General features: G+C 36.7%; 1 protein-coding gene and 1 pseudogene across 5 annotated transcripts in view; one reads left to right on the plus strand and one right to left on the minus strand.

The window, feature by feature from the left end:
• LOC105035088 (chromatin structure-remodeling complex protein BSH) overlaps positions 1 to 22,511 on the plus strand; it is a 44,622-nt gene that overhangs the window by 16,793 nt on the left and 5,318 nt on the right. For all 5 annotated transcript variants that reach the window (XR_012136773.1, XR_012136774.1, XM_073248542.1 and 2 more), the window contains one exon: positions 7,829 to 7,867. Coding sequence is in view for 3 of the 5 variants with exons in the window: in XM_073248542.1 (XP_073104643.1) it covers positions 7,829 to 7,867 (39 nt within the window). In the remaining 2 variants the exon portion in view is untranslated. The remainder of the gene's footprint in view (positions 1 to 7,828; positions 7,868 to 22,511) is intronic.
• Positions 12,044 to 15,871, minus strand: LOC114913186 (zinc finger BED domain-containing protein RICESLEEPER 2-like; annotated as a pseudogene).

Below are 22,511 nucleotides of genomic sequence, written 5' to 3' on the forward strand. Positions count from 1 at the left end.
GATTTGTTGTGTTACCACAAGGTCTTTATGAGGAGTTAGGGTCTCAATCTCACTAAGATAAATATTTAGTACGTCCCGTTCATCATGGAAGAGGGCTATGATGTTCAATAAAATAGTGGGAGATATAATTAAATAAAAATATCTTATTAATTGTGTGTCATCATGAGTTGATTGCTTATGTTTTGTTCTTTATTGAATGTAGATAAAAATTCTACAATGGCATCTTCATTATTATTGCGAAAAATTCTAGATTCCAACAAATTGACTGGTCCCAATTATGTGGACTGATTAAGAAATTTAAAAATTGTACTAACTCAAGAGAAGCTTTCCTATATTTTTGATGTCCTTGAACCACGAGGTTGGGGACGATGCCACTGAGGAAGAGATATCTACATACAGGATGTGGAAGAATGACAATTTGACTGTCTAATGTATCATACTAGCCTCCATAAGTAACGAATTACAGAGACGGCACGAGAGTATGGATACTCAATCTATACTCAATTTAAAGGAGTTGTATGGAGAACAGAGCAGAACTATTAGGTATGAGATATCTAAGTAGTTATTCCATGCTAGAATGACGGAAGGATCATCTGTACAAGACCATGTCCTTAAGGTCATTGACTTAATCACTAGATTGGGACAATTGAGTTTTGTGATGGATGAAAAATTGAGTCAGAATTTGATCCTACAATCTCTCCCTGAATTATTTGCTCAGTTTATTGTAAATTATCACATGAACAAACTAAATACCTCTTTGTCAGAGCTGTTAAATATACTCAAAATAGTTGAGAGCCACATTAAAAAGGACAAGGCTCTAGTTCTTCTTATGGGTAAGACCTCTAAGAAGAAATTAGGCATGAAGGGTTCAAAGAAAAGATTGAACCCTAAAGGTGGCAAGATGAAGAAGAAAGGAAAGAAAGCCTTCGGACAAGGTACCTGCTTTTACTGCGGCAAGGCAAGACATTGAAAAAAAACTGCAAGTCTTATCTTGCATCTGTAAAGGTTGGTGCAAGTAATGCATCAAAAGGTATGTATGAGATACATACAATTCTGTCATTAAGTTCTTCTAATTCAAACTCTTGGGTATTGGATACCGCCTGCAGTTCTTGTATATGCAAGTCATTGCAGGGGCTGTAGAAAATTAGAATTTTGAAGCAGGGTGACTTCGAGCTCTATGGCGCTGGAGGAGAGTCCATCCAGGCAGAAATTATGGGGACATATATTTTAAAATTACCTTCTGGGAAGATCTTAGAGTCAGAAAATTATTATTATATATCTAAGATCATTAGGAATATTATTTCTGTATCATTGTTATTGTAATAAGGATATAAAATAAATGAAAAAAGCAGTAGTTACTCAATTTCTTATTCTAATGAAATTCTTTATCATGGCATTTTTGATAATAGTCTTCTGATGTTATCTCTTAATGATAATATATTTCATGTTGATGAAAACAAAAAAACGAAAGAGAGAACATATAAATAATACTTTACTCTGACATTATCGACTTGATCATATAAATGAGACAAGAATTAACAAGTTATATAAAGAAGAGTTCTTTGATCTTTATAATTATGAATCATTAGAAACTTGTGAATTTTGTCTTATGGATAAAATGACCAAGACTCCATTTAGTGGACATGAAAAAAAGATAAATGAGTTATTAGGACTTGTATATATAGATATATGTGGTCCTATGACAACTGAAGCCAGAGGATATTCTTATTTCATTACGTTCATTGATGATTTATTTAGATTTGGATGTGTATCTTATGAATACAAATATGAAATCTTTGATAAATTTAAAGAGTATCAAAGCATGATCGAGAAATAAACTGAAAAAAGTATTAAAATTCTTTGATCTGATCGAGGAGAATACTTATTCAGTGAATTTCTAGAACATCTCAAAGAAAGGAATTTTCTCAGAATGGATCTCTTCTTATCTATCACAGTTAAATGATGTAGCTGAAAGAAGGAATCGCATTTTATTAGATATGGTGCGGTCCATGATGTACTTTACAGACTTATCTATTTTTTTCTTGGGATATGTCTTAGAGACTGCTGTATATATCATGAGTAGAGTATCTTCAAAATCTGTACCAAGTATTTCATATGAGATATGGAGAGGTAAAAAGTCTAATCTTAAGTATTTTAAGATTTGGGACTGTCCCGCTTACGTAAAAAAAAATTTTGGACATAAGCTAAGTGCTAGGACAGATAAATACTTATTTGTAGGTTATCCTAAAAAGAGTATAGGATATCTTTTTTACCATCCTATTGAACAAAAAATTTTTGTCAGTAAACATGCCACTTTTATGGAAAAGGAGTTTATCTTAGAAAGGGATAGTGGGAGAAAAATTGAACTTGGTGAAGTTCAAAACCTACAAGAAGAAGCATAAGATATTCCCAACTAGAAGTATCCATTGATGAGGTACAATCACAAAACACACCTCTCCGAAGGTCGAATAGAGTACGAAATGCACTTTTAAGGTACGGGTTCATTATTGAGAATAATGAAGCTTACATCATTGAGAATGATGAACCTCTGACCTGTATAGAAGATGTCATAAGTAGGGATTCAGACAAATGGCTAGAGGTTATGAAATCCAAAATGGACTCAATGTACTCTAATCAAGTATGGATTTTGGTGGATGCACCAGAGGGTGTGACCCTGATTAGGTGCAAATGGATCTATAAGAAAAAAATTGGAGTAGATGGTCAAGTTGAAACCTATAAAGCCAGATTGGTGGCTAAAGATTTCAGACAAAAATAGGATATTGATTATAATGAAACATTCTCACCTATTATTATGCACAAATCTATACGGATTATGCTTGCAATAGCAGCATACTATGACTATGAAATCTGGCAAATGGATGTAAAGACCGTCTTTCTTAATGATTATCTGGAGGAAGAGGTTTACATGTCACAACCAGAAGGATTTGTCTCAAGTGGGAGAGCAAATTAGGTATGCAAACTTAAGAAATCCATTTATGGATTAAAGCAAGCCTTGAGAAGTTGGAACATCCGTTTTGATGTTACAGTTAAAGAGTTTGGCTTTATCAAAAATATGGATGAACCTTGTATGTATAATTGACCAGTGGGAGTGTCAGTCTTCTTAATTTTATATGTGGATGACATATTTCTCGTTGGAAATGATATCCCAATGTTATAATCGATTAAGACATGACTATCAAATAAGTTTTTCATGAAGGATTTGGGTGACGTATCCTATATACTTGGTATAAAGGTCTATAGGGATAGATCTAAGAGGATATAAGGCTTGTCCCAGTCCAGGTACATAGATCTTGTGCTAAAAAGGTTCAGCATGGATGGGAGTAAAAGATGTTACTTATCCATCAATTAAGGTATACATCTCTCTAAAAGAATGTCTCCAAAGACATCAGAAAAGAAAAATAGAATGAGTTCTATTCCCCATGCTTCGACAGTAGGATCAATTATGTATGCAATGCTATGTACCAGGCCTGATGTTGCCTATGTCTTAGGCATAGTAGATTTTAGGCTGATCCAGGTGAAGATCATTTGAAAGCAGTGAAAAATATTCTTAAATACTTGAGTAAGTATATTTTTTTGGTATATAGAGGATCTGATCTAAAATTAGAAGGGTATTCTGACTCTAGTTTTCAATCAAATCCTGATGATAGCAAGTCCACTTCAGGATGTCTTTACTCTAAATGGTGGAGCAGCAAGTTGAAAAAATTTTTAGCAGCAGACTGTAGCTGACTCAACCACTGAGGCAGTATATAGTTACAAGTGAAGCCGTCTAGGAAGCTGTCTGGATGAAGAAGTTCATCACTGAATTGGGTGTTATTCCTGAGATTGAGAACCCAGTACCACTTTATTATAATAATACTAGAGCAGTTGCTCAAGCAAAGGAACCGAGGCCTCATCATAAATCTAAGCACATTTTAAGGTGCTTCCACTTCATTCGTGAAATTGTTGAGAGACAAGATGTAGTCATTGAACGAATGGATATAAAGAACAACATAGCAGATCCGTTCACTAAGGCTTTACCACAGCAGCAATTCGATCTCCACCTTGATTGTATGGGGATAAAATTTAAGGACGATTGGTTTTAAGTGCAAGTGGGAGATCGAAAGGAATATGCCTTACAAGCCAATCAAAATTTGTATTCTGTTGGATTTTCCTTGTATTCTTCCAGACTCATATAATTGACATTTTATGCATAAATAAAAGATATTTATTTTTCATCATATGCTGCATCTTACTTTTATAATGATTATGATGAACCTCATAAATCAGGACAATGGCTTTAGGGTTATGATGAGATTATACCTATAAGATCTAAAAATTTAAAATTCTAATTTAAAATATTCCTAATCATAGGAGCATTGAGTAGGGGACAATATTTTGAGTATACTAGCATATCCTACGTAGGCTCGATGGTGAGAGTAGCTGATCTCATAAGCCACTTGTGTGAGATACTAATACAAAGATGTGGGTGCTTATTATAGAATGAGTTCACTGAACTAATCCATCTTAAGGAATATCTTGTGGAATCTACTTATCCGTCAAAAGATATTTTTTTTATAGTGGGAGTTGTGCATGTGGTCCTTTGACCTGAGACTATCATTAAACCTTGTATACATAAATTCATATTTTGATTCATGCTCATTTATGACTTAGTCATGTATGGGGTGTTCTGGATATGGTGGATTGTACATGAAGGTTGTGAGTAGGTCAATATGGAATCGATCACAGTAGGTCAACATGGAATCGATCACTTCTGATAAGAGGAGATCATATCCTACTTGTTCTAATCGATTGATGATTTACGGAGTCTTTGATTAAAGTAAGATGAAAATTAGAAAAAAATTTTAATGTTTCATTAATTGAATCGTCATTATAAGATTAAGAAAACTATGAATATGATATTGGATTTGGCATGTTTCCATATCCATAGTCATATTCAGGATACTGGATTATCGCAGGATCGAATTGTACGGTAACTCACCATTAAAGGATAGTTTTGGTATTTCTATCAAAATTTTATCTCTTCCGAATAGACATGATACGTTGCTAGACGTTAATCTTGTCTTATAGATTTGATCGAATTAAAGAGATTAATTCGATCGTCAATTAGAAAGGATTTTAATTGCTGAAATCGGGTTAGCTCGATTGGACCTAAATTGGTTAGATTGGATTTTAATCAAATCAGGTCAACTTGCATCTAGACCTACTGCTGGCTAGATGTAGAACTCAATGGGTCACACATAAAGGGAATTGATTAAGGGTCTAATTGGATTAGATCATGTTTGCAAGATGAACATGCTAGCATATGTTGCAAACCCTAACTCCTGGTTTCGAATAAGATTCGGAATTGATTCCTATTTGGGCTAATTAAATCCAATCAAGCTCAAATCAATTTTGGTTTCAAATTGGGTTAACCCTTGGCCGGTTGAGCCAAGTGTTGGGCGCCATCTTTCTGGATTTCACGCCCAGATAATTTTTTCTGGAGCGTGGAGTTTGTTAGGAGCGCAGAAATCAGATTGGCATCCCATGAGATGGGATGCCCCTTCCTAGCTTATCCATTTTTTGTTCCACGCTAAAAATCATATGGGGCGTGGTATTTTAGTCGGCTTTCAGATGTATGGTTGAATGGATAAAGTTTGATCAAGTTAGACTGGATCTTATCCAAACCCTAGCCGCCCCTTCAAACCTTGGTGCCACTGGTTAAGGTCTCTTAAAATTGTTTCATGCTGATTTTTTCTCAGATTTTTCCCATATTAAAATCAGATTGGTGCCTCCATTATGGGCCATTGGATGGCCATGTTGTGCTGATCAAGGGCGGAGAATGCATGCGCTATCTAAGAAACCTTCGCGATCTCTCGAAAAAACACTGATGAATTAATTCTGAAGAGTCCTTCTGCGCGAAGCGACTCTTGAAAAATAATTCCGATGTTTTCACGTGTCGTAGAAGACTGGGACCAGCATGAGAAGGTTGGACCAGTGTGAAATAGGCGTGAGAAATTGTGTGGAAGGGTGCGAGTGGATAGGGTTGGCATCCGGTCTCCAAATATAAATAGAGGACGCATGCTGAGGTATTTTATTCATCCGAGAGTTCCAATCTCTTCTTTCTTACATAAGTCTCTTAGGTTGTCCAATTAGTCTCTTCCTGTTGTGATCCAGGTGGTGTGCCCAAGGCCCAGGGGACCAAGGCTAAGGCCAAGGTCCATCATTCATGAGGGCTTCATGGAGGCTCTAGGGCTAGTTGGGCCCTAGGTTGAAAGGCTTGCGGGCCTTTCGAATTCTTGAGGTCTAGGTTATGTGGGCCTCAAGGGACCAACTCTTTATGGGCCAGGTCTGGGCTCAGGATAGGTGAGATTAGGTCGAGTCATGGGTGTACATGGGCTTGGGTTAACCTAATCTTCCATAGAGTTGGTCAAGGGAGTTTTGGGTTTGGGTCACTTGACCCTGTGTTTATATATACATGCACTGTATAGGTTTGATTAAGCCAAGGAATACGAAAACCCTTTCTCCCAAGTCTCTCTCTCTCTTCTCCCTCTCTCTTCAGTTATTCTCCACGTCCTAGGAGCAAGAAACCCTAGGGTTTCTTGCCGCCAGGTCCATAGAAGGCAGGAAAAGCAGGGGAGGCGCTAGGGTTTTGAGCCCCTTCCCCTTTGTGCTGCCAACCATATTGCCTCTCCCTCTCTTGCAGCCGTCCAAACATCAGGTCCAGGATTTGGAATCTCTTGCTACGAGGTTGGTACAAGTTCCTCTCAGATCTGGAGTTGATCTGAGGTCGTTTGAGGCGCGGGTGAGATCTCCATCAACAGATCTACAGGAAAGGCTGCAGCAGGACAGATCTGCAAGGTCTGGTTCTATCTACCTTCTTTCCTATCTAGAACGTCCTAATTCGAGATCTACAAATTGGAAGACCTCGGTCCAGGCCTGATCTGGTTGGGTACCAGATCTTGGATTTTTTAGAGGTGATCTTAGAGGCGTTCTTCATCTGGAACGAAAGGCTGACGAAGAAGACAGCAACCAGGCTGATTTCGTCAAGGGCCTTCGATCGAGTCCAGAAGTCTCCAGATTTGTTCGTTGCTGGTTTCGCTGCACCTAAGGTCCGTGGGAGGAGCCGGGATCGTGCTCCAACACTTCCTTCCCTTGTTAGGACAAGTCCAAAATAGTAAGGATAAATCCGATTTTAGGACAAGGGCTTAGGAAGAGAATTAAGGAAGACAATGCGACAAGAAAAGTAGAGAAAGGAAAGGTTAGGAGGGAAAAAAAAGAAGCCCTGAGGTTCTGCTATCCAGAGAAATTTTTGGAGGAAGAAACCAGAGGAAAGGAACCTATCTAAAGGAGAGAGTGTCTTGATCAAAGTCCTGTGTAGATCACCGTTGGAGGGCGAACACTTGAGCATCTGGTGGAAGTTCTGCCGGAATTTGGATTTAGCGCTGCAGGTATTCTTCTATACCTTCTATTATATTATGCAAATGTATTATATGATTATTAATCATCAAGGTGGTCTTGGATTAAGGTTAGATGATCAGGATTTCATGATGAAAAATTTTGAAATCCGTGCTTTCGCTGCGCCATCATAACCCTACAGCTAGCCGCATGCACACGTGCTCCACAAGGTCACCCAGACATGCTATGGAGGGATAAACTGTGCAGAAAATTTAGCATTTTTAATGCCCCTGTTTACCAATTAACAACTAAGGATGTTACAGTTTATGGCTGATTTTATTGTAGTGCATCATGTCCATGTTTTCATGTCGAACTTTATAACTAGCTTAATATATTCTTTAACTAATTTGGTGATTTATGTCCATATCTACAGCCAGCAATTGCAGTTGCTATCAGGGAGCAGCTTTATGAGGTTAGATTTTTTTTGATTTCCTGATTATTTGGAAGTAAGTGGTTCATTACATTTAAAGATTTGTTATTATTGCATTATGAAATTTTATTTGTTCATGATATGTGGTCATCCTCTTTGCTTGCACGCTGCCTATTTCTTGGTAGATATGTACATAAGTTGTCCAAGGCAACAATCTTAACCTTCATAATATAAGTTGTGATTAGTACTTTGATGCTGTGCTGCCAAGGATCACGTGATTGGAGTGGGAAAGGGCTGAGACAACCATTGAAAGGTCGAACTTTGACCCTTATGTGACTTATATTGTGTTGTAGGGCTCTTTTTTAGAGAGTTGTTTAGCAAATTCTTTAGACACTTTTGGGATGATTATGATTATATCTCAGCCATGGTTCTTGCCAGGTTCAAATATTCATTCGTTTCATTTGAAGTCGCATCATTTATCCTGGTTAGCACATGGTGACATGTTATGCTTATGGTCCAACCCTTCTTAAGAGGAGCAACATGAGAGCCATAAACCTTCTTTAACTCTAATGGACAGCAAAGCAAGACCAATTTTGGATGTAGAGAGAAGGGAGGTAAACTAGGTTAAATATACATGTGAAAGGATAATATAAAGGAAAAGAAAGGGGAGAAAAAGGTCGCGCTATCCCAACCAATTGCTGACCTGTCTCTTAAGTAGGGCTTCCTGTGGGACTTTCTTTGCTCTTTTAAACATGGTGGTTAGATTATTGTGGATGCATCATAGGGCTGGCAAACTAAACCTTGACACACTAGCCTGCCTGAAGCTGCCTATGAAAAACCAGTTTTGTTTCAGCCTTGTGGTAGTTCAATGAAATTTTGGTCAACTTGAACCCAGCATAGCAAAAAGTATTAGTGGGCTTCAGGTTTGGGCACCTGGATCCATCCAGGAGCCTATCAACATAACAAATAAACAAGGGATCGGGATTAAGCTATTGTTCAGCATTCAATGGCATTAGAAGAAACAGAAAAGCACTAGACAAAATGTAGTGCAACACCGTTACATGATCCAGAAAGAATTACATATTCTAGCATCATTGCATAATCTGGTGCGTCCCCTCTTCAGCTCATCCAGAAAATTACTTCCACTGGGAGTTTTGGTGTGGGGGGGGAGGGGGATTAATGGTAGGCAGACCTTGTATCTCCTAGGATTCTATTATCAATGATTTGGATTGAAGATCCCATCATAATGCATTGAATATCAATTAGGGCAATCTAAAATGTCCCAAGGCCCATCCGAACCCTAGCAAATCAGTTATGGGTTGCATGATGTTGACCTGACCTAATTCAGGTCGAGTTTGGGTTAAGTGACTTTGAACCTAACCCAGATTTAAACCAATCGAGTCCCAACCTGAACTATATCACGTTCCGCTCCTAATTCTTGCTCCTGATTCTTAATTCCTGTGTCTTGCCTAACCCAAAATGGCTAATGAGGGGGAAAAATGAAAAATTCTAAGGGAAAGAAATGGAGGAGCTAGGATGTGGGCTTCATCAATCTTATACGTTCCTTGTAATCTGTTTTCTCTGAACATTCTCATGGCCTTGTGTCTATTCTCTTCTTCCTTTTTCTCTGCTTGACTAGATTTTATTTTCTTCTCAACCAGAACCAATGTTGGGGCAAGGTTGCTTGGTCACTGTTAACCATACTTAGGAATGGCCATAAAGGGATGGAAACCCTTTTTTATGGAGATGCATTGCCCTAGTGCCATCCTTGAATGGATTAACATATATGGCAATATTAAGTTAATGTTTGGAAACATGCAAACTCAAGGGAAATTCTGAGTGGATTTGTGACTTGGGTGAGTTGACTTGTGAGCCAACACAAAAATAACTAAATAATATTAAATGTAGAAAATACAGATAACTTGAAAATAGAAACATAACATCATATAAACATGATAGAAATCACCAAAAGAAGTTCAACAGTAATCATCTAAACATAAACTTACATAAAGTAGATGTAAAGCACTTCCATCAGGGTAATTGTGGAAGCTTGATTGAGTTCGATCAGCGGTCCACCTAAAAACTCATAGCCTAGTTATGAAGTTGGATTGCAGCATTTTGGGTTGCATTGCTGACTTGTAATGGAGCAGTCCAATAACTGTTCCAACAAGGAATTGGACCAATTCAATCTAGTTCAAGTAGGGGTGGCAATCAGGTCGGGTCAGGTCAGAACATCAAACCTGAACCCGCAGATTTTCAAATCTGAACCTGACTCATTTAATAAACAAGTCACCCAACCCGACCCATTTAACCTGTTTATTAAACAGTTAACTTGTTTATCTGATCCGACCCAACCTGTTTAATCCGTTTATCATTTAACCTGTTTATTAAATAATTAATCTGTTTATCCGACCCGACCCAACCCAATCTTTTTAACCCGTTTATCATTTAATCTGTTTATTAAACAGCTAACCTGTTTAACCGATCCGACCCAACCTGTTTAACCTGTTTATCATTTAATTTGTTTCATAGATAAACAAAAGGCCAGTATTGCACATTACATAAGGATTACTAAAATAGCTTCTCAAGCATGCACAATATACAAGGATAAGTATTGCACATTACATAAGGATTACTAAAACAGCTTCTCAAGCATGCACAATATACAAGGATTAGAAACCCACTTTCTGGGATCAGTTCGTTCAACAGATAGTTTTCGGGTCTTTGCAAATTGCAACACAGTTGGAGGTACAAGATTGCTTCCAGATCCAAGATGAGCAAAATCATTACTGATAGAAGCTTGAGCTGTAGCAGCACAAACACCTATGGTATCAGGGCTAGATGAGTCAGGTTCTATACACTCTGCTGCATAATGATTCTCTGAACCAAAGTTTTCAGATTTATGCCTTGCAGACATCAAATCGGTTTCACTGAACGATGGCTTCCGGAGCTTTTCTTCTTCATGAGAGCCATTGTCTGGTTCATAAATAAATATTCAGACTATGAGTGAGAAATAACTCAATGCATATCCATAATAAATGAGATGCATATCATTATAACCATTCAGAAGAGCAGCATCTGTTGGATAGGCAATGGGTCTGTAAGAGGAACATGTGCCATTTTCCTTCTGCAGATAATCTTCATGAGAACCTTCTTGGGCTGCTTCTGGTGATTGTGACTCCAAAACATGTGGATGCACATGACTTGCATTCTGAACAAGATTTTTTGATCTTGTATACCTCTTAAACTTTGAGCTAGCAATAAAATTCACATTTCTAGTTAAAAGAAATTCATTGAATTTATACCATGTATCCATGCAAAGAAAGATCTGCTACAAAGCTTCAGCAAGAATTAAAATGATGTGCAGAAAGATTACCAGTAAAAAAAGGTTTGCAACCTTGGATCAACTTCATCGTGTACAACCTGCAAAGTTAAGATTTTAAGTGTTAAAAGAATTGAAATCAGAAGGCTTTTAACCATCCTTTCCAAATCAGGTGATGGTTGCACATTTTTTCAGAATTATCTAATTAAAGCATCAATCAATATATGTAACTGTTCGATGCTCAAGAGTTAATGCCCCTTAATAACAGCTTAGGAAAGAATAATATGCAAATATTCAAGAGAATTCCTGTTTAGATGCTGCCTTCTTCAAGAACAAGGTGAGAGCACAAGTTCTGTTTGTTAACAAGACATGAGATGTGTTTTGCAACCCATTTAATTTATGCATGTTCTCAACGTAGTATAATAACAGAGTGAGTTTTTCTTTCTTTTTTTTTTTTTTTTTCTTTCGTTCATATCTTATCTACTGGAAGAACCTTTTTTTAACTATTCTACAAAAACATTCACAGCCTGGTACTCCTCAGTTACCTGCACATAAGTCAGATGTTTAGTTCAATGCTCAACATGTGATTCGATGAAATATGACTGATAATCAGAAGTTGACCTACCCAGAACTCAAAATTGAATAGGTCCTATGAAACAACAAATTAGAAATATCAGAGAGATCTAGAAATATACGAGTTAATAGAGAACTAAGGTCATGAAGAAAGAAAAATGAGCAGACGAGCAAAATATCACAAAAATGAGCAGACGAGCAAAATATCACCTTAAAGCTTGCTCATCCTGATTCCTACATGAAAAATTTATATTTTAGCAATGTTCGATTGAATACAAAATATTGATAGAGAAAAAGTGAAGGATACAAACATGTGGCACAACTTCAAACATATGAATCTGCTAGTCCACATTCTCATCCATCTCAAGAATGGTAATAAGGTTACTGCATCTGAAAAACATCAAAATAGTAAAAAATGGAAAAGAAAAATTCATGCATATCTGGAAAAGAAGATGAGGCTCAGATTTGATAAAGTGATGATTAATCCACGGCTAAATCAAAACGACCACAATCGGTTGCCCATAGAAGAAGGCCATCCAAGATTGTTGCCGCTAGAAATAGTTGAGTCATCAAACATATATCCAGAAATCATCATAGCCTCCGCAATACATATATATGTCCAAAAATATGAACAAGACAAATATCATAATTCACAAATAGGCAGCATGTTCAATTCAAGACAAAATATACCATTTCAAACTGAAAGTCTAGAAATACATTATCCTTAAAGGAGAATAAATGCTGCCACTATTTAACGTATGATCACTTTAAATAACATAAAGCATGAGGAGAAAATTGGCTCAATTAAAAAAAAAAAGCTTGCAACCAAGTAAGTAATCACAGTATTTTTAAGTCCAATCTCATATCATGCATGAAAAAATGAAACCTGCAATATCATATTATAGAACATAAAATACATATATTAAAATATTAAGTTAACATGTTACTATAAATAATATCAGAATTCAAAATATATTTCCAAATTATAACCTAGTGATGACAAAGAAGATAGCAACGCTGCAACAATAACATATATAGAAGATTCAAATAGGATACAACATCAACTCTAAACCAAATTCCATCACCAACAATATGTTCAAATTAAATAGATAGTAGCGGCCTAAAAGTCAAGATTATAAGTTTCAGCAATTAACTGGAGAGGCTCGGATCTAATAATTAATCTATAGCTAAATCAAAATGAGTACAATCGGTTGCCTATATAACAAGGCCATCCAAGATTGTTGCCGCTAGAATTAGTTGAGTCATCAAATATATATAATATATCCAAAAATTATCATAGCCTCCACATACAAACTTTAAAACAATCTCAAAATTGCTTAAAACCTAAACAAGTACCTAAAATTTGAAATAAAGATAGCATAACAACATCCATTGTTCTTACTCAAACAAAAATCCAAAAGAAGTTCCAAACAAAACACAACATAACAAGATAATATGTCCGAAAAATATGAACAACACAATCCAAAAAAGAATGCATAACCATGATTCATCTCATTATGGGTTGGGATCAATATTGGCCGAGCCTTGAGTTGATTGGGCTTCATTGATGGAATTGGAGTTCATGACATCTTCTACAATCTCATCTACCTCGGGTTGCAAAACATCTACATTGAAAGATTATAATAGTTAATAATAAACTTTTTCAAAAAATATAATAGCAATACAATGATTAAATTATATACCTTTCTTTCCAAATATCCAATCTCAAGTGCAAATCACAGCCTCAGCGACATCTGGTTTAAGTGAACTGTGATATTTATCAAGTATCCGCCCACCAATACTAAAAGCAGATTCTGAGGCAACTGTAGATATTGGAATAGTTAAAATATCACGTGCCATGAGAGAAAGATGAGGATTGGCTTTCCAAAATTCAAAGATGTCTAAATTAGATTTTCTATCAACTCTTGGCTCATCTAAGTATAATTTCAACTTAGACTTTTGTGCAGTAGTCACAAATTCAAAGCTTTCAAATGTATCAAAATCCTACAACATTATAAAAATGAAATAAGTTATTTATTAGAACTAGTATTATGTACAAGATAATAAATTTATTTTGATAAATAAAATTTTTTATTACCTGAAAAATATCTGCTTTTCTACATGGCTCAGAAGTCTCACCAGAAGTACCACTATCAATGTCTGCATCAGTTGATGTACTAACAGTTAGAGTTTTAGAAGAAGCTATATACTGATTGAAGAGAGAAAACATGCAATCACGGATGCGGACGGTCTTGATACAGCCATATCCATACAACTTTCTTTAACAATACTCTACAAACTGAAATTTATACCGAGGATCCAAAATAACGGTCATGGCTAAGATTAAACAATGATCTGACCAACATTTTTCAAATTTTTTATGCATTTGTTCTGCCATCCGTTGCATGAAAGCATCTACACTCTCCATCTCGTCTTAAAGTGAGCTCAATCAAAAAAACATGAGGAAAGTACAAATTTGTCGTAGCATACTTAACTTCAGAAAATACAAGAGTAGCATCATAGAATATACTCAACAACTTGTTAATCTTCACAATTTTGTCCCACTCTTCTTCAAATGGACAATGTTTGTAATTGGAGTCAATTTCAAATGAAAAAAAGCACGTCGATAAGCAAGAGCACTATCTAGCATCAAATAAGTTGAATTCCATCTTGTGGGAACATCTTGCTTTAAATCTTTTCTACTTTCCAAAGACATCTATCTAATATATTCCAAAAATTTTTGTTTTCGAACTTGTAAATCTCTCACATATTTAACACTTTCACGAACCTTGTAAATAGATTCATCTATCTCCTTTAATCCCTCTTGTACAATTAAATTAAGAATATGAGCACAACATCGAACATGAAAGAACTCACCATTTAAGTAAAGTGCATTTTTCAAATTAAGTTGGCACTTTAACATATCAACAAAAACATCATTTACTGATGCATTATCCAACGTCATACAAAATAACTATTTTTCAATCCCCCAATCAATTAACAAACCATAGATCATTTCACACAAAGATATGCCATTGTGTGGGGGAGGCATGAAACGAAAGTTAAGAATTTTCTTTTGCAACACCTATTCTTCATCAACAAAATGAGCGGTTAAACATAAATACCTATCAGTCGTAATAGAGGTCCACAAATCTGAAGTCAAGCTTATCCTAGTAGGAATTGAGTGTAGCCATAATAACAACTTTTTTTTTCTTTTTTATACAATTTCAACATATCTGTCTTAACGATATTCCTTGATACTAACTTGACATCCGCACAAACACAAGCAAATAAAGATCTAATACCTTCATACTCAACAAATTGAAATGGTAGATTATGCTTGATAATTGCATATGTCAACAATTCATGAAATTTTTCTGGATTAAATTTACTAGACTACATTGATATGGATCCTTGAGATTATGATAAAATCATTTGCCCCACATCACGATTCTTCTTACAATTCTCTGTCTTTTCAAATTTTCAGTCCCAACCTTACCACCAAATTGATATTCCATACCACACTTGATGCATTTGCATTTTTTTGTTGCTTCATTTCTATGAAAAAATTGATAAACTGCTGAAGTTAACTTTCTTTTATGTTTACTAGTAGAATCACAAATTGTAGCTGTATTTGAGCTACAGGTGCCGATTCATTGGCACCATCATCATCACTTTTCAGATCTAAATTGATGACATGCTCTTTATCCATCTATATCATATAATGAAAGTTTATATTAACTACAAAAAAACTTAAAAACAGTTAGAACATTAAGGAAGAGGAAGAGGAGGCTCAGATTTAGTATTTCATCAACAACTAAATCAAAACAACAACAATCGGTGCCTGTAGAAGAAGGCCGTCTAAGATTATTGCTGTTAGAAATAATTGAATCAACAAAAAGATATTTCAAAATCATCAGTCTCCCTACACAAATCTTAAAACAAACCTCTACACATAGGCCGTACTGCACATCTTGACATTCAGCATAAAAAACAGAAATCAAAAAAATCTCAAAACATCAAAAAATTAGCACCTTATACACTGAATTACAGCATCAGAAAAATCGAACATTTAGCATAAAAAATAGAAATAAAAAAATCTCAAAACATAAGAAAATCAGCACCTTATACTCTGAATTACAGCATCAGAAAAATCGGACATTCAGCATAAAAAACAGAAATTAAAAAAATCCCAAAATATCAGAAAATCAGCATCTTATACCTTGAATTACAGCATCAGAAAAATCGGCCATTGAACGCATAAATCAGAACAAAATCAAGGATTAAAATCCTTAATTTAAACCAGCCGAGCAAAGACCAGATCACTATGAGATCCTAGGAACCCTAACGTAAATCCAAGAAAAAACCAGCAAATCGATATATAAATGAGACAATATATAAATGACACATGTAAGATACTATTTATTAAATAAATCGCAAGTGAACAATGATCATCTAAGAGCCAGATCGAACATCCATAGGTTAGTGCCATTGAACCCATAAATCAGAGTAAAATCAAGAAGAAAAAAAGAAATGACTACTAACATAGACTAAAATCCCTAATTTAAATCAGTCGAATAAAGAGAATTCCAAATAATAGATCAGATCACTATGAAATTTCAGAAATCCTAACGTAAATCCAAGAAAAAAATTTTCGGATCTAGATCGAACACCACCCCAGAGATCGGAGGGGAATACCTAAGCTTCGGACCCACAAAATCTCGCGATTCCTCTGAGTTTGCCGTCATCGTGATGTCACGTGTCACGATGGCTAAAGATGGAGGCCAGGTCCCGGCCGGTGCTCCCGTGATGAGGGGAGACCGGGGAGGAGCAGCATCTAAGAGAGGAGGTTGAAGAGGAGGGGAATACCTAAACTTCGTACCAGTGGAATCTCGCAATTCCTCTGAGTTTCCTTTAGCATAACCATGAATGGAGAGGAGCAGGTAGTAGACGGCCACCTATTGCCGATGGTGGGGAAGACGGTGGGGGATCCTCGGTTAAGAGGAGGGATGGAATGGAAACCCTAGAGAAGGGAAGGCGAACAGCTGCGAACCTGGGAAGCGAAACCGATCGAATGGCAAAGGATATAACCAGTTAGCCGGTTACCTTGAGTCCCTAGCCCAATTAACCAGTTAACCCTAAGGCTGAGCCGCTTAAGGATATAACGGGTTAAACGGGTTATAATCCGACCCGACTCGATTTGATTCATTTATTAAACGGGTTAAATGGATCAGTGACCTAAAATCTGAACCCGATCCAATTATTAAATGGGTTAAACAGACCTGTTTACGACCCGAACCCGTTTAATCCAAACCCAAACTTGTTTAACACGGGTCGAATGCGGGTCGGGTTGGCGGGTCGGATCGACTTTTGCCACCCCTAAGTTCAAGCAATCATTGCACTGACTGCTGAGCCATGAAAGGTGGGGATGGAACTGGAGCCGAGTATCACTTTTCTCTTTTATTTGACTCATGGAGGGTCAGGGTGTTTATTAATGGTCAACATGCCTATTTTGCCCTACACTTTATCAAAAGCTTTATTTATGCCTTAAATAGGCATTTCACTATCTCAAGATATGCATAGCATGTTTTTTTAGATTTGTTTGGGGCCTATACCCTTCCCTAGATTAGATATCTTATTGTTTCATGCATGTGTGCATGCAGATGCATGTGAGTATATGCATCTGCATGTGTGCGCATGTGCATGCATGTTTGTCTTAAAAGGTGCATTTTCACTAGCTCAGGATACACAGCATACATTTTTAGATTTGTTTGTCAAATGCTGTCAGCTTAATATTCTATTACAGCATATGTGCCCCACTCCCCCCCCCCACCCCACCAAAATTGTTTTTTTGGGGTTTTGTTGCATGTGCATGTGTTTATGTGCACAGCCATATCCTTATGCCCAAAATTTTTTTTTCAGCCATTATGCTGGAGCATATTTTATTCCTTTATGTTGTTTTTAGCCATTTGTAACACTTGGACCTTAAAACTCATATTGAATCATAAAATTTAGATCTAGAATTTTATAAGATATCAGTTAGGAGATCCCTCTGCCTTAAAATTTAATTTCTAAATTTATGATTTGTAAGATTTCTGACTTTGTGTTAAGTCAGTGTCTTTTCTTTTCTCTTTCATACTATATTTATTTTTTCTTGTTTTAGCCAACACCAAATAATTTACATGAGGCTTGTTGTTTAGGATTGGGTAAGGCTAATCTGATTTTTTTACTTTGAAGTATGGTTGTGTTTGTTAAATGATAAATGAAGCTTGTTAATCTATTGCATTGTTTACAAATATATATAATACACCAAGATTCATCAAAATCTCATGATTGTGGGGAATAAATAAAGAAAAGATACAATCCCATGATTATGGGAAACAAATAAAGAAGAAATTCAAATGATACAAAATCAAGGATGGTGGAGTTGATGGAGAAATTGATATACTTTCCTATAGAGGAATGGTCATACTATCCTAATATTCAATGGAAGAATTGTCATGCTTTTCAAGTATAATTTTCAAATATAACAGTATTCCAACACACTACCTCAAGTTGGAGCATATATGTCATATGTACCAAACTTGTTACATATGTAGCTGATTCGAGGATCTCTGAGAGATTTAGTAAATATATCTGCTAGTTGGTCATTTGAGTTAATAAAACTAGTAGCAATGCTTTCTAAAAGAATCTTTTCTCTAATAAAGTGACAGTCGACTTCTATGTGTTTGGTCTTTATAAAAAGTTGAATTGGAGTTTGTGTAGGGCTGCTTGATTATCACATATCAACTGCATCTGTTGGACTTCACCAAACTTTTATTCTTGGAGTAGTTGCTTTAGTCATATGAGTTCATATATGGCCAATGCCATAGTTCGGTATTCTGCTTCTATACTTGATCTGGCCACAACATCTCGTTTCTTACTTTTTTAGGATACTAGGTTGCCTTTAATAAAAATAGTCTCCTGATGTTGACCATCTATCAGAGGAAGATTGTCCAATCTGCATCTGTATAACCAATCATCCGGTTATGTCCTTTGTCTTCATATAAGAGTCCTTGGCCTGGTGCTTCTTTAATATATCTGAAAATGCGAATCATGTCATCTCAGTGACTGTTACATAAAGCTTATAGGAATTGACTAACAATACTTACAGCAAAAGAGATATCTGATTGAGTGATAGTGAGATAATTCAATTTTCTAACAAGCCTTCGATACTGTCCAGGGTCTGATAGTGGCTCCCCCTGTCCAGGTAGAAGTTTGACATTTGGATATATGGGTGTGTTAATAGGTCGGCAATTTATCATACCAATTTCTTCCGATATGTCTAGTGCATGCTTCCTCTATGAGATTGCAACACCAGCAGTAGATTGAGCCACCTCAATACTTAGAAAGTATTTTGGCGACCTAAATTCTTGGTCTGAAAATGATGAAAGAGGTGTTGCTTCAGTTGACAGATTCCATCTTGATCATTGTCTGTGACAATTATATCATCTACATAGACAACCAAGTATACACATTGATCCTGTGAGGGATGGCAATAGAAAATAGAATGATCCGCTTCACTGTGAACCATACCAAACTATTGAATAACTGTGTTAAACCTTCCAAAACAAGCCCACAGAGACTGTTTCAAGCCATAAAGAGAACGATGAAGGTGACAAACCAAGCCAGACTCTTTCCGAGCAACAAAGTCAGGCGGTTGCTCCATATACACCTCTTCGACAAGCTTTCCATGGAGAAAAGCATTTTTAATACTTAGTTGAAAAAGGGGCCAATGTCTCATGGTAGTCATGGAGAGAAGAAGACAAATGGAGGCAATCTTGATCGTTGGTGAGAAAGTGTCACGGTAATCCAAGCCAAATATCTGGGTATAGCCCTTGGCAACCAGCCGTGTTTTAAGTCGATCAACCTTTCTGTCAGGACCAAACTTCATTGTGTAAACTCAATGACAACCAACAGTGGATTTATCAGGTGGTAAGGGGATCAGCTCTCAAGTGCCACTTGAATGCAAAGCCGCCATATTATCAACCATTGCCTGTCGCCATCTTGGATGAGCTAGTGCCTCGCTAGTAGTTTTAGGGACAGAAAACAAGCAAGATACAAAGGCATGATAGAGTGAAGACAGATGATGATATCTCAAAATGCTATAAATAGAATGAGGGTTACAAGTGAAGCGAATATCTTTTCGAATAGCAATGAGAGGACTATCTATCAGAGGTAGATCCGTGGTAGGCACAGGCATTAGAGCAGAGGATGAGTCAGTAGGAGCATCAATCGAGCTTGCGTGAGGGTCAGATCATGGACGACGATGATAAACTTAAAGTGGGCGAGCTGGAGTATCCTCAGGAGGGCTAATGTAGGAAACAGGAAGAACATCAGATATGATGGGATGCTCAGAAGGAGAAGATACAAAAAAGGATGTGTTCTCATGAAAAGTGACATCTATGGAGGTGATGTAATGATTTATGTCTGGAGAGTGACACCGGTATCCTTTTTGAAGACGAGTAGTCCAAAAAGACACTTGAGAGACTTGGCAGAAAGTTTATCCTATTCAGGAGTTAGATTACGAACAAAACAAGTACAGCCAAATACATGAAAGGGAAGAGGATAAAGAGAATGAGTAGGAAACATAATGGAATGTGGAATCTGATTTTGTAAAACTGACGAAGGTATTCTGTTAATTAAGTAACAGGCAGTAAGCACAGCATCCCCTTAGAAATGGAGAGGAACATTATTATGTAAGAGTGCAGTCTCAATGAGATGACGGCTTTTATGTTCTGCAACTCCATTTTGCTGGGAAGTATGAGCACATGAAGATTCATGAAAGATGTTCTGTGAAGACATGAAGCTATTGAAAGGGACATAAAAATATTTTAGTGCATTATCGCTACGTAAAGTATGAATTAGAACACCAAATTGAGTACGAACTTCCGCATAAAAAAAATTTAAATATTGAAAATAACTTAAAATGATTCTTCATTAAAAATAATCAAGTGCAACAAGAGTAATCATCAATAAATATCATAAAATACTAAAAACCCAATGTAGAATTGACACGACTAGGATCCCATACGTCAGTGTGAACAAGATCAAATGGGGATGCCGTCCGATTATTGACATGCTTTGAAAACGAAGCATGTATTTGTTTTCCAAGCTGACATGACTCATATTCTATTGATGATAGTGGAAAGATGGGGAGCCATCTTCTGAAGCTTCGAAAGATTAGGATGCCCCAAACGACTATGGATATATGGTGGTGCATTAAAAGCATAGGCTACTGGTGATGTAGGTAATATGAGGTGGTAAAGCCTTTATGACTCATATTTGGTGCCAATTGTCTGTCCCGTACCTCGGTCTTGCACAAGAATGGAGTTATTACTAAATATGATTGAACAATTAAAGGAATGTGTTAATTTGCAGATAGATATAAGATTAAAAGGACACTCCGAGATAAAGTACAGAATCCAAAGATAAAAAGGGAAGAGGTCTAGCTTGGCCAACATCCTTAGCTAAGATTTTAGAGTCATTAGCCAAGGTAACCACAGGGAGAGAAGAAGAATAAGTAATGTTGGAGAAAGATATTTATTATCAAAAATATGATCAGAGGCACTAAAATCGAGAACCCATGGTCCAAGTGAGGAGGAATGAGTGAGACAAGCAACTAAATTATCAGTGTGAGCAGCAGAGGCAATAGTAGACTGCTTGACGATCAGATACTGAAGATATGCATCATACTCAGCAGTAGGAATGGAACTAGTCTATGGTGTGTCCTCTAAAAGTGACACAATGGGGGTGGAATTGGCTTAGGCAACATTCACAGTACGAGATGGCCGGCCATTCAGCTTAAAACAGTCTCGAGTATTGCCAATCTTATGACAATAAGTGTATTGTGGTCGCTGACGGTTACCTCCACAGTCATTGATTCCACGACGACTGTTTTGATCAGACGATTATGAGACAAGAACAGAAGAGTCAGTGGGAGAAGCATCAGAGTTAGAAACAAATGGAGAGGCAACACACAGCAGACGTACAAAGACATCTTCTATAAAGAATATTGTGGGGCTAGTTAGAATTTGATCACGGATAGAGACAAGATCGAGAGGTAGTCCAGCTAAGGTAAGAACCATAAAGAGCTTATCACGTTGTTTCTCTTGTGCTTTAGTATCAGCAGTGATGGGCAACAGTTTAGCAAGCTCCTCCGTTACAATTTGAATCTGGCTTTTATAGGTAGGCATATCCTGATCAAGTTTTTGGAGATGTAATATATCAAAAATAACAGTATAAAAGCATTGAATATCATTAGTGTATAAGGTTTTAGTCTTTTTTCATAGATCATAGCAAGTCTGATAAGGGCGGAATATAGAAAAAAGTTTGTAGTCAATAGTGGACCACAAGAGACTACACGGTTGAGAATCAATCTTTTGCCAAGTGGGCCGGTCAGTAGCAGGAACATCTGTAGTTTTTTTAATCAAGTAGTCTTCACATCCTTGACCTTCAAATCATAATTGAACAGCAGCAGCCTAAGATAATTGGGATTAAAGAGTTGTTTTGTAGTGACCAAGGGTGAACCAGAAAAAGCAGAAGTGAAAATATCCAGTTTTGTCGAAGAAGATGGGTTTGAAGATGCTGACATATTGACTTGGATTGAAGAAAAACTACGAATATCTTAAGGAACAGTAGCAGCAACAAAAAAAATTTTCAAATCGAAGAGAGACGTGTAAAAGAACTGAAAAGCTACTGTTCATGCAGAAAGTTGAGTCATGGAGGAGGACCTACATATGGGAAAGGATT

This window comes from Elaeis guineensis, chromosome 14, assembly GCF_000442705.2.
Source record: "Elaeis guineensis isolate ETL-2024a chromosome 14, EG11, whole genome shotgun sequence".
Classification (NCBI taxonomy): domain Eukaryota; kingdom Viridiplantae; phylum Streptophyta; class Magnoliopsida; order Arecales; family Arecaceae; genus Elaeis; species Elaeis guineensis.